At 46.6% G+C, this 13,582-nt stretch overlaps 1 protein-coding gene across 3 annotated transcripts in view; it reads right to left on the bottom strand.

Annotated features, from left to right (window-relative positions):
• AP4S1 (adaptor related protein complex 4 subunit sigma 1) overlaps positions 1-13,582 on the bottom strand; it is a 64,446-nt gene that overhangs the window by 38,316 nt on the left and 12,548 nt on the right. For all 3 annotated transcript variants that reach the window (XM_075330259.1, XM_075330258.1, XM_075330260.1), the window contains 2 exons: positions 8,947-9,033; positions 657-725 (listed from right to left, as the gene is read on the bottom strand). In XM_075330259.1, coding sequence (XP_075186374.1) covers positions 657-725; positions 8,947-9,033 — 156 coding nt within the window. The remainder of the gene's footprint in view (positions 1-656; positions 726-8,946; positions 9,034-13,582) is intronic.

The raw sequence follows: 13,582 nt of genomic DNA, 5'->3' as shown, positions 1-13,582 counted from the left end.
TACTGAGCACTTTGTGATATCTTGATTGACAGCACTAGAGCGAGAACTGCCTGAACTCCTCTGCACCTGCGCACGGACACTGTCCAGCTGTGCTCACACAGTATGCACTCTCATCACTGCTTACTGTCTGCTGTAGACAGGAGCCAGCAATGACACTATGTGAGCATGGCTGTGGAGGTGCGGACTACGTTCAGGCAGCATTCACTTGGGCACTGTCAATCAAGCATGCAAACTGAGGGAGCATAGTGGTGCAATGAGTCCTTGGTCATACCAAGAGTGTCCCAAAGCCCCCTCCAGTTGGATGCAAAATAGTGTTTTCTTCTGGAAACTAAACCACTAATAGCTATACTACAGGTATAACTTTTATAGGGACTAAGTTCCCTACATACCTGCATAAGTGGTTTAGTTAGCATTTTTTGGGGCAACAGACTCCTTTTAAATGCAGAAGCCAATATGTTAGAAATAGGGAGCAAATCACAGCCATGATTTATAAATGACCCATGCATGGACAAGATACATACAAATAATCAATTCATTACAGAAAATGTATTATCAGTGAAAGTTCTCCTAAAGGCATTACTCAGACTCTTACTGATTCATGCACAGGGCCTTATGTATGAAAAGCGTCAGCCTCTACAATGACACTCTGTACTTACCACTCGGCTGAAGTATTTGTCCAACACTTCCACAAAATTATGAATGAGCTCAAAGATGGCCATCTCATTCTGTAAAGAGAAAGGGAAGCTCTGAGGACAGAGGACGGCGGGACAGGAGCACTGCAGCCTCTCCTACCTACTGGAGGCATTGCAAGCTCTTTTCCACAACCTCAGGAGTATATTCTCTACTGCAGGGTGGGCAATTAAGCTTCTTGAGGGGCCACATGAGAGAATAAATGTTGTGAATATACCCCCACACAGCCTCCTCTATACAGTATGAGCCCACACAGCCTCCTCTATACAGTATGAGCCCACACAGCCTCCTCTATACAGTATGAGCCCACACAGCCTCCTCTATACAGTATGAGCCCACACAGCCTCCTCTATACAGTATGAGCCCACACAGCCTCCTCTATACAGTATGAGCCCACACAGCCTCCTCTATACAGTATGAGCCCACACAGCCTCCTCTATACAGTATGAGCCCACACAGCCTCCTCTATACAGTATGAGCCCACACAGCCTCCTCTATACAGTATGAGCCTTCACATAACGGCTCTCGGACGATTGTGACATAAGCAAGATTTCTTTTTCAAAATATCAGATTTTTTTTACACTACTTAAATAAAACAAAAACTAAATATATATATATACATATATACATACATACATACATATACATACATACATATACACACCGTATTTTTCGGACCATAAGACGCACTTTTTTTCCCCCCAAATGTTGGGGGAAAGTGGGGGGAGCGTCTTATGGTCTGAATGTGGCTGCGGGGAATGAGGGTGCTGCAGTGGAATGGGTCATCAAGGGCACGAGCAGGCAGCAGCGGCGCCTGCCGTGACCACAAGGGCCCGCTCATTACATATGCAGGCTCATCCTCCCGCCCATCTCTCAGCAGTTAAGCCGGTGCTGACAGGTGGGCGGGGTGATGGGCAGGAGGTGCGCACATAATTAACAGCCTGCCCGCATGATCACCCCTGGCAACTGCAGCCTGGAGTGATCATGAGCAGCTGTATTCACTGCCCTCCATGCATCATTATCAGCGCGGGGGGCAGTGAATCAGTGTACTCACCTGTCAACGTGTGTGGAGCCGTCCCCCTGCAGCATCGCGATATCTTCCTGTCTGTGCCGGTCAGCTGATCTGTGTAGACAGCGGTGAGCACAGCAATGACGTCATCGCTGTGCGCGCCGCTAGTGTCTACACAGATCAGCTGACCGGCACAGAAAGGAAGACATCGCAATGCTGCAGACAATGGTGACGGCTCCACGCAGCGGCGCTGCAGCTGAGACAGAGAGGAAGATGATCAGTGCTGCAGGGAGTGAGGAAAGGTGAGTATAAACATTTATTTTTTTTCTGTGCCATAGGATACAGGCCATATACCAAGATGGGGGTATTTTATGAGCAGGATAGGGGTATATTATGAGCAAGATGGGGGTATATTATGAGCAAGATGGGGGTATATGAGCAGGATGGGGGGGTATATGAGCAGGAAGGGGGGTATATGAGCAGGATGGGGGGTATATAAGCAGGATGGGAGGTATATAAGCAGGATGAGGGGTATATGAGCAGGATGGGGGGGTATATGAGCAGGATGGGGGGCATATGAGCAGGATGGGGGGCATATGAGCAGGATGGGGGGTATATGAGCAGGATGGATGGGGGTACATAGCAGGATGGGGGTATATGAGCAGGATGGGGGTATATGAGCAGGATGGATGGGGGTACATAGCAGGATGGGGGTATATGAGCAGGATGGATGGGGGGTATATGAGCAGGATGGATGGGGGGTATATGAGCAGGATGGATGGGGGGTATATGAGCAGGATGGATGGGGGTATATGAGCAGGATGATGGGGGTATATGAGCAGGATCATGGGGGTATATGAGCAGGATGATGGGTGTATATGAGCAGGATCATGGGAGTATATGAGCAGGATCATGGGGGTATATGAGCAGGATCATGGGGGTATATGAGCAGGATCATGGGGGTATATGAGCAGGATCATGGGGGTATATTATTATTATTATAGCGCCATTTATTCCATGGCGCTTTACAAGTGAAAGAGGGTATACGTACAACAATCATTAACAGTACAAGACAGACTGGTATAGGAGGAGAGAGGACCCTGCCCACGAGGGCTCACCGTCTACAGGGAATGGGTGATGTATATTAAAGGAGTGTGGGCAAGATGTGACGTAAAGAATTGCATTAAATGCAGACTACACCCTAATAATCAATATAGAAATGAGAGAGCAAGGGGAAGGGTAGTCAAAGGTCATCCAACAGACCAGCAAAGCATAAATGACGTCAATCACTACTTTTTTGCAAAAATATGACAAGTATTTATTAAATTGAATAAATAGCAAAAAAGTGACATAAAGACATAAACAAGCACATTACATGTAGATCAGGCTCAAAAGGAGATGTCACTGAAGTATAATAAACCAAGGATCCATATCCCATCAGGGGAGCAGTATAGCAAGATAGTAAAGAGGGAACATGGTCTGATAAACTCCGGACAATAGATATAATACAGCTCCAATGTCTCTATGTGTGCACCCCTATGATAGTAGATACACACAGGGACAACAATAATAAGGAGTCCAATGACCGGAGAATCAGACCATGAACCATGTATCAGACATATCCAAACAGGTGACAGTCATTAAATATACCAAGTCAAATTAGTCCCTGTGCTGCACTCACCCATGATGTGGAGGTGGAACCCGAGCAAAACGTGCCCCGACGCGCACGTTTCAATGTCTTCTTCGGGGGGCCGTGGTGTATGAGCAGGATGGATGGGGGGTATATGAGCAGGATGGATGGGGGTATATGACCAGGATGATGGGGGTATATGAGCAGGATCATGGGGGTATATGAGCAGGATGATGGGAGTATATGAGCAGGATCATGGGGGTATATGAGCAGGATCATGGGGGTATATGAGCAGGATCATGGGGGTATATTATTATTATTATTTATTATAGCGCCATTTATTCCATGGCGCTTTACAAGTGAAAGAGGGTATACGTACAACAATCATTAACAGTACAAGACAGACTGGTATAGGAGGAGAGAGGACCCTGCCCACGAGGGCTCACCGTCTACAGGGAATGGGTGATGGTACAATAGGTGAGGACAGAGCTGGTTGCGCATTGGTCTACTGGACTGAGGGCTATTGTAGATTGTAGGCTTGTTGGAAGAGGTGGGTCTTGAGGTTCCTCTTGAAGCTTTCCACGGTAGGGGAGAGTATGATGTGCTGAGGTAGAGCGTTCCAGAGTATGGGGGATGCACGGGAGAAATCTTGTACGCGATTGTGGGAAGAGGAGATAAGAGAGGAGCAGAGAAGGAGATCTTGTGAGGATCTGAGGTTGCGTGCAGGTAGGTACCGGGAGATTACTGTATTTTTCGCTTTATAAGACACACCTGATTATAAGACGCACCCCCAAATTTGGTGAAGGAATAGAGAATTTTTTAATAAATGGGGTCCGTCTTATAATGCCAGTGTCCGTCTAACAAATAATATAGGGTAATTGACCCTCATAGCCCCCTCATCCTAAAATTAGCCACCTTAATCTGGATATGGCCACCTTATATTGAACACGTCCCCCAGTAAGGCCCACTGTTTGCACGCACACAGGCCCACTGTTTGCACGCACACAGGCCCACTGTTTGCACGCACACAGGCCCACTGTTTGCACGCACACAGGCCCACTGTTTGCACGCACACAGGCCCACTGTTTGCACGCACACAGGCCCACTGTTTGCACGCACACAGGCCCACTGTTTGCACGCACACAGGCCCACTGTTTGCACGCACACAGGCCCACTGTTTGCACGCACACAGGCCCACTGTTTGCACGCACACAGGCCCACTGTTAGATATCGCCCCCATGTTGCTGCTTTTAGTAAAATAAACTCCTTACCTTCTGCAGCACTGTCCTGTCTCGTGTCACCCTCCTCGGGATTGAGCTCCTCCAGTGTCTCCTGCACTTCCTACTTCCTGGTTCTAGTGCCAGTCATGTGATCGGGACAGCAGAGAGAGATATCTCTGCGTGCAAGATCACAGCAGCAGGAGGGAGACCGGGCAGACACGCTGGAGGAGGTGAGTAAAGAGTTTATTATTTTACTATGGGTGGCAGCATGTGGGCCATAGCTAACACAGGGGGAGGGGGCATGTGCGATCAAAGGTAAGCACAGGCAGATAATATGCGCAGCTCCCCCAGCCCATCGCCGCGGTGCAGTTTCAGCACCATGGTGGTGGACAGCGGCTGTGCATATTATATGAGCGGGTGCAGGAGATCAAAGGCTGCCACCCGCAGCTTCACAAGCCTCTACCAACCCCCCCAGCCCCGCTCCAGACCGGCCTCCACCTCCCCTGGACCCTGCAGTATATAATGTGTATATTCGGTTTATAAGACGCAGCCCCTACTTTCCCCCAAAATTTGGGGGAACAAAAGTGCGTCTTATAAAGCAAAAAATACGGTAGGTCACAGATGTAGGGAGGAGACAGGTTGTGCATGGCTTTGTAAGTCATGGTTAGTGTTTTGAACTGGAGTCGTTGGGTGATGGGAAGCCAGTGAAGGGATTGGCAGAGTGGAGAGGCTGGGGAATAGCGAGGGGAGAGGTGGATTAAGTGGGCCGCAGAGTTTAGGATAGATTGGAGGGGTGCAAGAGTGTTGGAAGGGAGGCCAGAGAGCAGGAGGTTGCAGTAGTCGAGGCGGGAGATGATGAGGGCATGCACTAATGTTTTTGCTGATTCTTGGTTAAGGAAAGCACGGATCCGGGAGATATGCGCACGATGCTGGTATATGAGCAGGATGGATGGGGGTATATGAGCAGGATGGATGGGGGAATATGAGCAGGATCATATACAAGGCAGAAGGATAGTTACCAGAATGGGGTACCTTAGTAGAGAATTTGGGGATATTACCCCCATAACAGTGACAGCAGCAGATCCTCGCCCCATAACAGTGTGTCATGACCACATTTTTTAGTTAGAATTTTATTTTCCTATTTTCCTCCTCTAAAACCAGGGTGCGTCTTATAGTCCGAAAAATGTGTGTGTGTGTATATATCTACAGTTAGGTCCAGAAATATTTGGACAGTGACACAATTTTCGCGAGTTGGGCTCTGCATGCCACCATATTGGATTTGAAATGAAACCTCTACAACAGAATTCAAGTGCAGATTGTAACGTTTAATTTGAAGGTTTGAACAAAAATATCTGATAGAAATTGTAGGAATTGTCACATTTCTTTACAAACACTCCACATTTTAGGAGGTCAAAAGTAATTGGACAAATAAACCAAACCCAAACAAAATATTTTTATTTTCAATATTTTGTTGCGAATCCTTTGGAGGCAATCACTGCCTTAAGTCTGGAACCCATGGACATCACCAAACGCTGGGTTTCCTCCTTCTTAATGCTTTGCCAGGCCTTTATAGCCGCAGCCTTCAGGTCTTGCTTGTTTGTGGGTCTTTCCGTCTTAAGTCTGGATTTGAGCAAGTGAAATGCATGCTCAATTGGGTTAAGATCTGGTGATTGACTTGGCCATTGCAGAATGTTCCACTTTTTTGCACTCATGAACTCCTGGGTAGCTTTGGCTGTATGCTTCTGGTCATTGTCCATCTGTACTATGAAGCGCCGTCCGATCAACTTTGCGGCATTTGGCTGAATCTGGGCTGAAAGTATATCCCGGTACACTTCAGAATTCATCCGGCTACTCTTGTCTGCTGTTATGTCATCAATAAACACAAGTGACCCAGTGCCATTGAAATCCATGCATGCCCATGCCATCACGTTGCCTCCACCATGTTTTACAGAGGATGTGGTGTGCCTTGGATCATGTGCCGTTCCCTTTCTTCTCCAAACTTTTTTCTTCCCATCATTCTGGTACAGGTTGATCTTTGTCTCATCTGTCCATAGAATACTTTTCCAGAACTGAGCTGGCTTCATGAGGTGTTTTTCAGCAAATTTAACTCTGGCCTGTCTATTTTTGGAATTGATGAATGGTTTGCATCTAGATGTGAACCCTTTGTATTTACTTTCATGGAGTCTTCTCTTTACTGTTGACTTAAGCTGGGTTTACACACTGAAACTTTCTAGCGATCCCACCAGCGATCCCAACCTGGCCGGGATCGCTACAAAGTCTCTGGTGAGCTGTCAAACAGGCAGACCTCGCCAACGACGCAACAGCAATCCGGACCTGCAGAACGACCTAGCTGGTTGTTGGGGACGTGTCAAAGCAGCTATTTGAAAGGGAAGTCGCTGTAAAGTCCCCTTTACACACTGAAACTTTCTAGCGATCATGCTGCACAGCGGGAAACAAAGGACCTAGGAATGGTCCTGAACGATTTGTAGCGATCACAACTTCACAGCAGGGGCCAGGTCGCTGATGTGTTTCACACACTGCAATGTCGCTGGGGAGGTCGCTGTAACGTCACAAAACCGGTGACGTTACAGCGATGTCGTTTGCGATGTTGCAGTGTGTAAAGCCACCTTTAGAGACAGATACACCTACTTCACTGAGAGTGTTCTGGACTTCAGTTGATGTTGTGAATGGGTTCTTCTTCACCAAAGAAAGTATGCGGCGATCATCCACCAGTGTTGTCATCCGTGGACGCCCAGGCCTTTTTGAGTTCCCATGCTCACCAGTCAATTCCTTTTTTCTCAGAATGTACCCGACTGTTGATTTTGCTACTCCAAGCATGTCTGCTATCTCTCTGATGGATTTTTTCTTTTTTTTCAGCCTCAGGATGTTCTGCTTCACCTCAATTGAGAGTTCCTTAGACCCCATGTTGTCTGGTCACAGCAACAACTTCCAAATGCAAAACCACCACACACCTGTAATCAACCCCAGACCTTTTAACTACTTCATTGATTACAGGTTAACGAGGGAGACACCTTCAGAGTTAATTGCAGCCCTTAGAGTCCCTTGTCCAATTACTTTTGGTCCCTTGAAAAAGAGGAGGCTATGCATTACAGAGCTATGATTCCTAAACCCTTTCTCCGATTTGGATGCGAAAACTCTCATATTGCAGCTGGGAGTGTGCACTTTCAGCCCATATTATATATATAATTGTATTTCTGAACATGTGTTAGCTAAAATAACAAAACTTGTGTCACTGTCCAAATATTTCTGGACCTAACTGATATATATATATATATATATATATATATATATATACACACACACACATACATACATATATACACATACATACATACATACATACATATCATATATATATATACATATATATACACATACACACACACACTGACCTGGAGAATCATACTGCCAGATCAGTTTTAAGGTTAAATGAATGCTGTACATATAAAACCCCCAAAACAATTGCAGAATTAAACTTTTTTTTTTTTTGCCATTTCGCCACATCTGGAATTTTTTTCCCTCTTACCATTACATCATATCATAAAATGAATGGTGTCATTCAAAAGTACAACTCATCTAATGAAAAGCTCTCACATAGCTAAATCAACGGAAAAATAAAAATGTTATTGCTTTTGGAATAAGGGGAGGAAAAAAATAAATTTCAAAAACAAAACAATCGCCCGATCCTTAAGGGGTTAAGAAGGCATTAGGAGTCCAACTAGTGAGTGCTCCGAGGGTGGCACTGTTGTGGTGACCAATGACCAACAAGATTTGGGAGCACCATAACAGGCTCTTATAGAGGGCATCTCTGAGTAACCAAAGGGGAGTACTATGTGGCAGGGTTGTATTTTGTCAGGATCTATCAGTTTTCCTCCAATAGCACAATGATCACAAACAAAGTCAATGTTATGGGTTTAAAGGGAACCGGTCACCGGATGTTTATAATGCTCACCTAACGGTTGGTGCGGAGTAGACTGGTGGATCGGCACCTCTGCGCCTCCTCTTTCGGCCATCCTTTTCCTCCTTCTGAATCTAGTGTGGATGATGCGTTCTACGTCATCTACATTAGCAGACATTGAGGTCCTGCGCAGGCACACTTTGATCTGCCCTGAGGAGGACAGATCAATGTATTGTAGTGCGCATGCTCGGGATCTCAATGTCTGCTAATGTAGATGACGTAGAACGCATCATCCACACTAGATTCAGAAGCACAGACCGTTAGGTAAGTATTATAAACATCCGGTGACAGGTTCCCTTTAAGTGTCATAAACCTACAATTGTATGCATGGGTTCTAGACTAGTACAGTAGAAGATGTTCACAAGGTGACCCAAAAAGAACTCATACGGTACGCAGCCGAGCTGCGGAGCTCTCTTACCTCAGACTCATCTATCCCCACCACGATGAACAGTGCTGCGTACTGCCGATACACCAGCTTGAAGTCTTTGTATTCTATAAAAGAACACTGGAAGGAAGCAAAGATGTTTAGAGCAGTAGAATCATTACGCGAGGGGCTGCTGATAAGTCTGTGATTTTTTTTGTATAAAAAAATTACTAAAAAAACAAACAACTACATCACTTTCCACGTCATAAGAGTAAATGAAGAAAAAAAAACAACACACAAATCAAGTAAGAATGTAAATATACAAGGGGCTGCTGATAAGTCTTTGGCTTTGTGATCTTTTTTTGTTTCTATGGTAATGAATGTTACATCACATGAAAGCCTTATGTATCTAATATCTATTTTCAAAATTTTGTGTTTGTTGCTTATGACAACAGTGTTCTACGCACGCGGGAATTCAAAATGACGGAGTCTAATGCAATATTCACAGCAACTGAGAGCAGAGTGATAAAATTCTTGTTTCTGGAAGGAAAGTCCGCGGCGGACATTCATGGTGATGTGTCGCAGACATTGGGGGATCAATGCCCTTCCTATTCCACAGATAAGAACTGGGTTGCCAAATTTAAAACAGGCCACTTCAGCCCCAATGATGAACGTCCTGGACGACCGAGAGTGGTTGTTGTTCCGGAGATAGTCGATGCTGTGCACAACCTCATACTGGAGAATCCACGAATTTCAGCTAAAGAAATAGCAGACATCATGGGGATTTCCCATGAATGTGTTTGTGTCATTATCCATGAACATTTGGACATGAGGAAGCTACCTGCAAAGTGGTTCCCCAAATGTCTGACAACAGATCAGAGAAGCATGCGAGTGGAAACATCCCGGTCCATTTGTCAGTGTTTCCGGACCGATAAGAACTTCATGGATTGACTGGTCACTATGGATGAGACCTGGATTTATTTGTAGGACCCTGAAAACAAGGAGCAGTCAAGAGTGGAGGCACAGTGGTTCTCCTCGTCTAAAGAAGTTCAGGGTGCAAAAATCAGCCACTAAGGTGATAGCGTCCGTGTTCTGGGATAAGGAGGGCGTGCTGCTAGTGGACTACCTTCAAAAGGGTTCCACCATCAATGCAAGGTATTACATAGAACCTTTGGGCTATTTGAAGGCATCTCTGAAGGCCAAAAGACGCAGCAAGCTATCCAATTAAATCTTGTTCCTGCAAGACAATGCCTCCGCTCACACTGCACAAGCGACCACGGCAAAACTGGCAGAGCTGGGCTTCCAGCTGGTTGACTTATTCCCCAGATCTAGCTCCCTCCGAGAATCATCTGTTTCCAAACCTGAAGAAACACCTCAAAGGTACAAAATTTCACACCATTTCTGATGCCATGGCTGCTACAGATGCCAGGTTTGAGGCACAACCGGAATCCTTCTTTTTGCTAGGCTTACAGAACTTGGAATACCGATGTAAGAAGTGTGTTGTCATTAGTGGAGAGTATGTGGAATAATGTTAAGTTTCATCATCCTATCTCGTTTCTTTCTGGGTAAAGCCAAACACTTTTCAGCAGCCCTCCACCCCACTCTTCTGGACACACGTGAGGGGAGCACACAGACAATGAGATGTGTCACCCCTCCACCCCACTCTTCTGGACACGTGAGGGGAGTACACAGACAGTGAGATGTGTCACCCCTCCACCCCACTCTTCTGAACACGTGAGGGGAGTACACAGACAATGAGATGTGTCACCCCTCCACCCCACTCTTCTGGACACGTGAGGGGAGTACACAGACAATGAGATGTGTCACCCCTCCACACCACTCTTCTGGACACGTGAGGGGAGCACACAGACAATGAGATGTGTCACCCCTCCACCCCACTCTTCTGGACACGTGAGGGGAGTACACAGACAATGAGATGTGTCACCCCTCCACCCCACTCTTCTGGACACGTGAGGGGAGTACACAGACAATGAGATGTGTCACCCCTCCACACCACTCTTCTGGACACGTGAGGGGAGCACACAGACAATGAGATGTGTCACCCCTCCACCCCACTCTTCTGGACACATGTGAGGGGAGTACACAGACAATGAGATGTGTCACCCCTCCACCCCACTCTTCTGGACACATGTGAGGGGAGTACACAGACAATGAGATGTGTCACCCCTCCACCCCACTCTTCTGGACACATGTGAGGGGAGTACACAGACAATGAGATGTGTCACCCCTCCACCCCACTCTTCTGGACAAGTGAGGGGAGTACACAGACAATGAGATGTGTCACCCCTCCACCCCACTCTTCTGGACACATGTGAGGGGAGTACACAGACAATGAGATGTGTCACCCCTCCACCCCACTCTTCTGGACAAGTGAGGGGAGTACACAGACAATGAGATGTGTCACCCCTCCACCCCACTCTTCTGGACAAGTGAGGGGAGTACACAGACAATGAGATGTGTCACCCCTCCACCCCACTCTTCTGGACACATGTGAGGGGAGTACACAGACAGTGAGATGTGTCACCCCTCCACCCCACTCTTCTGGACACATGTGAGGGGAGTACACAGACAGTGAGATGTGTCACCCCTCCACCCCACTCTTCTGGACACATGTGAGGGGAGTACACAGACAATGAGATGTGTCATCCCTCCACCCCACTCTTCTGGACACATGTGAGAGGAGTACACAGACAGTGAGATGTGTCACCCCTCCACCCCACTCTTCTGGACACATGTGAGGGGAGTACACAGACAATGAGATGTGTCACCCCTCCACCCCACTCTTCTGGACACATGTGAGGGGAGTACACAGACAGTGAGATGTGTCACCCCTCCACCCCACTCTTCTGGACACATGTGAGGGGAGTACACAGACAATGAGATGTGTCACCCCTCCACCCCACTCTTCTGGACAAGTGAGGGGAGTACACAGACAATGAGATGTGTCATCCCTCCACCCCACTCTTCTGGACACATGTGAGGGGAGTACACAGACAATGAGATGTGTCATCCCTCCACCCCACTCTTCTGGACACATGTGAGGGGAGTACACAGACAATGAGATGTGTCACCCCTCCACCCCACTCTTCTGGACAAGTGAGGGGAGCACACAGACTACCTTTTGTGGGGGGATAATCTTACCCCCAACCTGTGCCTCCTCAAAAATTAGCCCTGCACTGAAAATAAGCCCTAGTGCATTTTTTGGGGCAAAAAAAGTAATATAATACAGAGTCTTATTTTCAGGAAATTAGAATACTGGGTGCAGCCCTTCTGACACAATCAGAATTTTTAGATTTAGCAAAAAGTTGAGCTAAAAGCTGCCTCCGCCCACACCAGGCTCTCTATAGAGATTGTGCATTAACAGTGAGGTGTTAATCACAGCAGGGGGCGTGCTGGACTGCCATACTTTGTAGTCTGAGTGATGATAAGTCCTGCTACTTAAACAAACACAATTAAACAACAGATCGGACCTTGACAAGACAGGCAGGCGCTGAATTCTGAACCCTTGCAGCATGTTGGCTCCAGCTTACATAACAAAAACCTGCTGAAAGAGTCCCCTTAATGTACTCTTATTGGTAGTGCATAGTGTTTGATTAACTTCCCTTGAACTACTACTGTAGGTATCTCACTAGTATGCAGAACTAGTTTCCACTGCAGATAGTTCCAATTTTGGATTTTGATGTGCCAATTCTGGGATGGCCGTGGGCTGCAATTTTTAGCCTGGGGAGGGCCCAATAACCATGGGCCTCTTCAGCTAGAGAATACCAGCCCCCAGCTGTATCTGTGCTGGGAATCAAAATTCAGAAAAAGGGGGGGGGGCTGGGGGCTGCAGTCTGCAGCCTCCAGCTGCCTGATTTATATGTGTTGGGTTACAAAATATGGGGGACCCTACACCATTTTTTCTATTTATTTATTTTTACACTCCACTTCAGGGAACCCAGACAGCTACAGTGAGGCCAGCCAATCACAGATGCCGTCAGACTCACAGAAGCTGTCAGAGTGTGGGAAGCAGTAAATATTCATAAGGTTTAAAAAGCAAACCTGGGAGCAGTGCGACAGCCTCACAAAACCTCGGTAAGTATAAGGGTATGTGCCCAGGTTGCAGATTTGTGTGCCGATTTTTTTTTTAAGCATCAAGATAGAAAAAACACTGGAAAAAAAGCTGAAACTACTGACATGTCAATTCTTTGGTACAGACTTTTTCTGCATCAAAATCTGCAATGTGGGCATAGGACTCCAGGAGTCTAATAGACTCTGGTCACTGAGTTCAATGAGGTCAGGTTACTTGCGGTCACAAGAGGGGTACCATGGGAACCTCAAGCTGTGACCGCAAATAAACTGAATGATGTCACCACTCATCGCTGCGGCTTAGTCAATCTCTGCCTGAGCCCAGTGTGCGGACATGTTCTGTGCCCGCATGCTGTGACTTCAGTATTGTACTTAGAGCCAGAATTATTTTGGTACCTCGTGTGGATTACTTTGGAACTAGGTGTTCTTTTTTGTATTCTATTTCAAATAAAGGTTTTTTTTTGAGTGTTTGTGTATTTCTTTTCACCTGCATATTAGTAATGGGGAGGGGATCTCATAGACACCTTCCATTATTAATCTAGGGCTTAGTGGCAGCTGTGAGCTGTCATAAACCCCTTAATACCCAGACCATCCCCATAGC

The sequence above is a fragment of the Anomaloglossus baeobatrachus genome, chromosome 12, assembly GCF_048569485.1.
Source record: "Anomaloglossus baeobatrachus isolate aAnoBae1 chromosome 12, aAnoBae1.hap1, whole genome shotgun sequence".
NCBI classification, from domain to species: Eukaryota; Metazoa; Chordata; class Amphibia; order Anura; family Aromobatidae; genus Anomaloglossus; species Anomaloglossus baeobatrachus.
The sequence above is the reverse complement of the archived record's forward strand: the minus strand, read 5'-3'. Positions and strand labels throughout refer to the sequence as shown.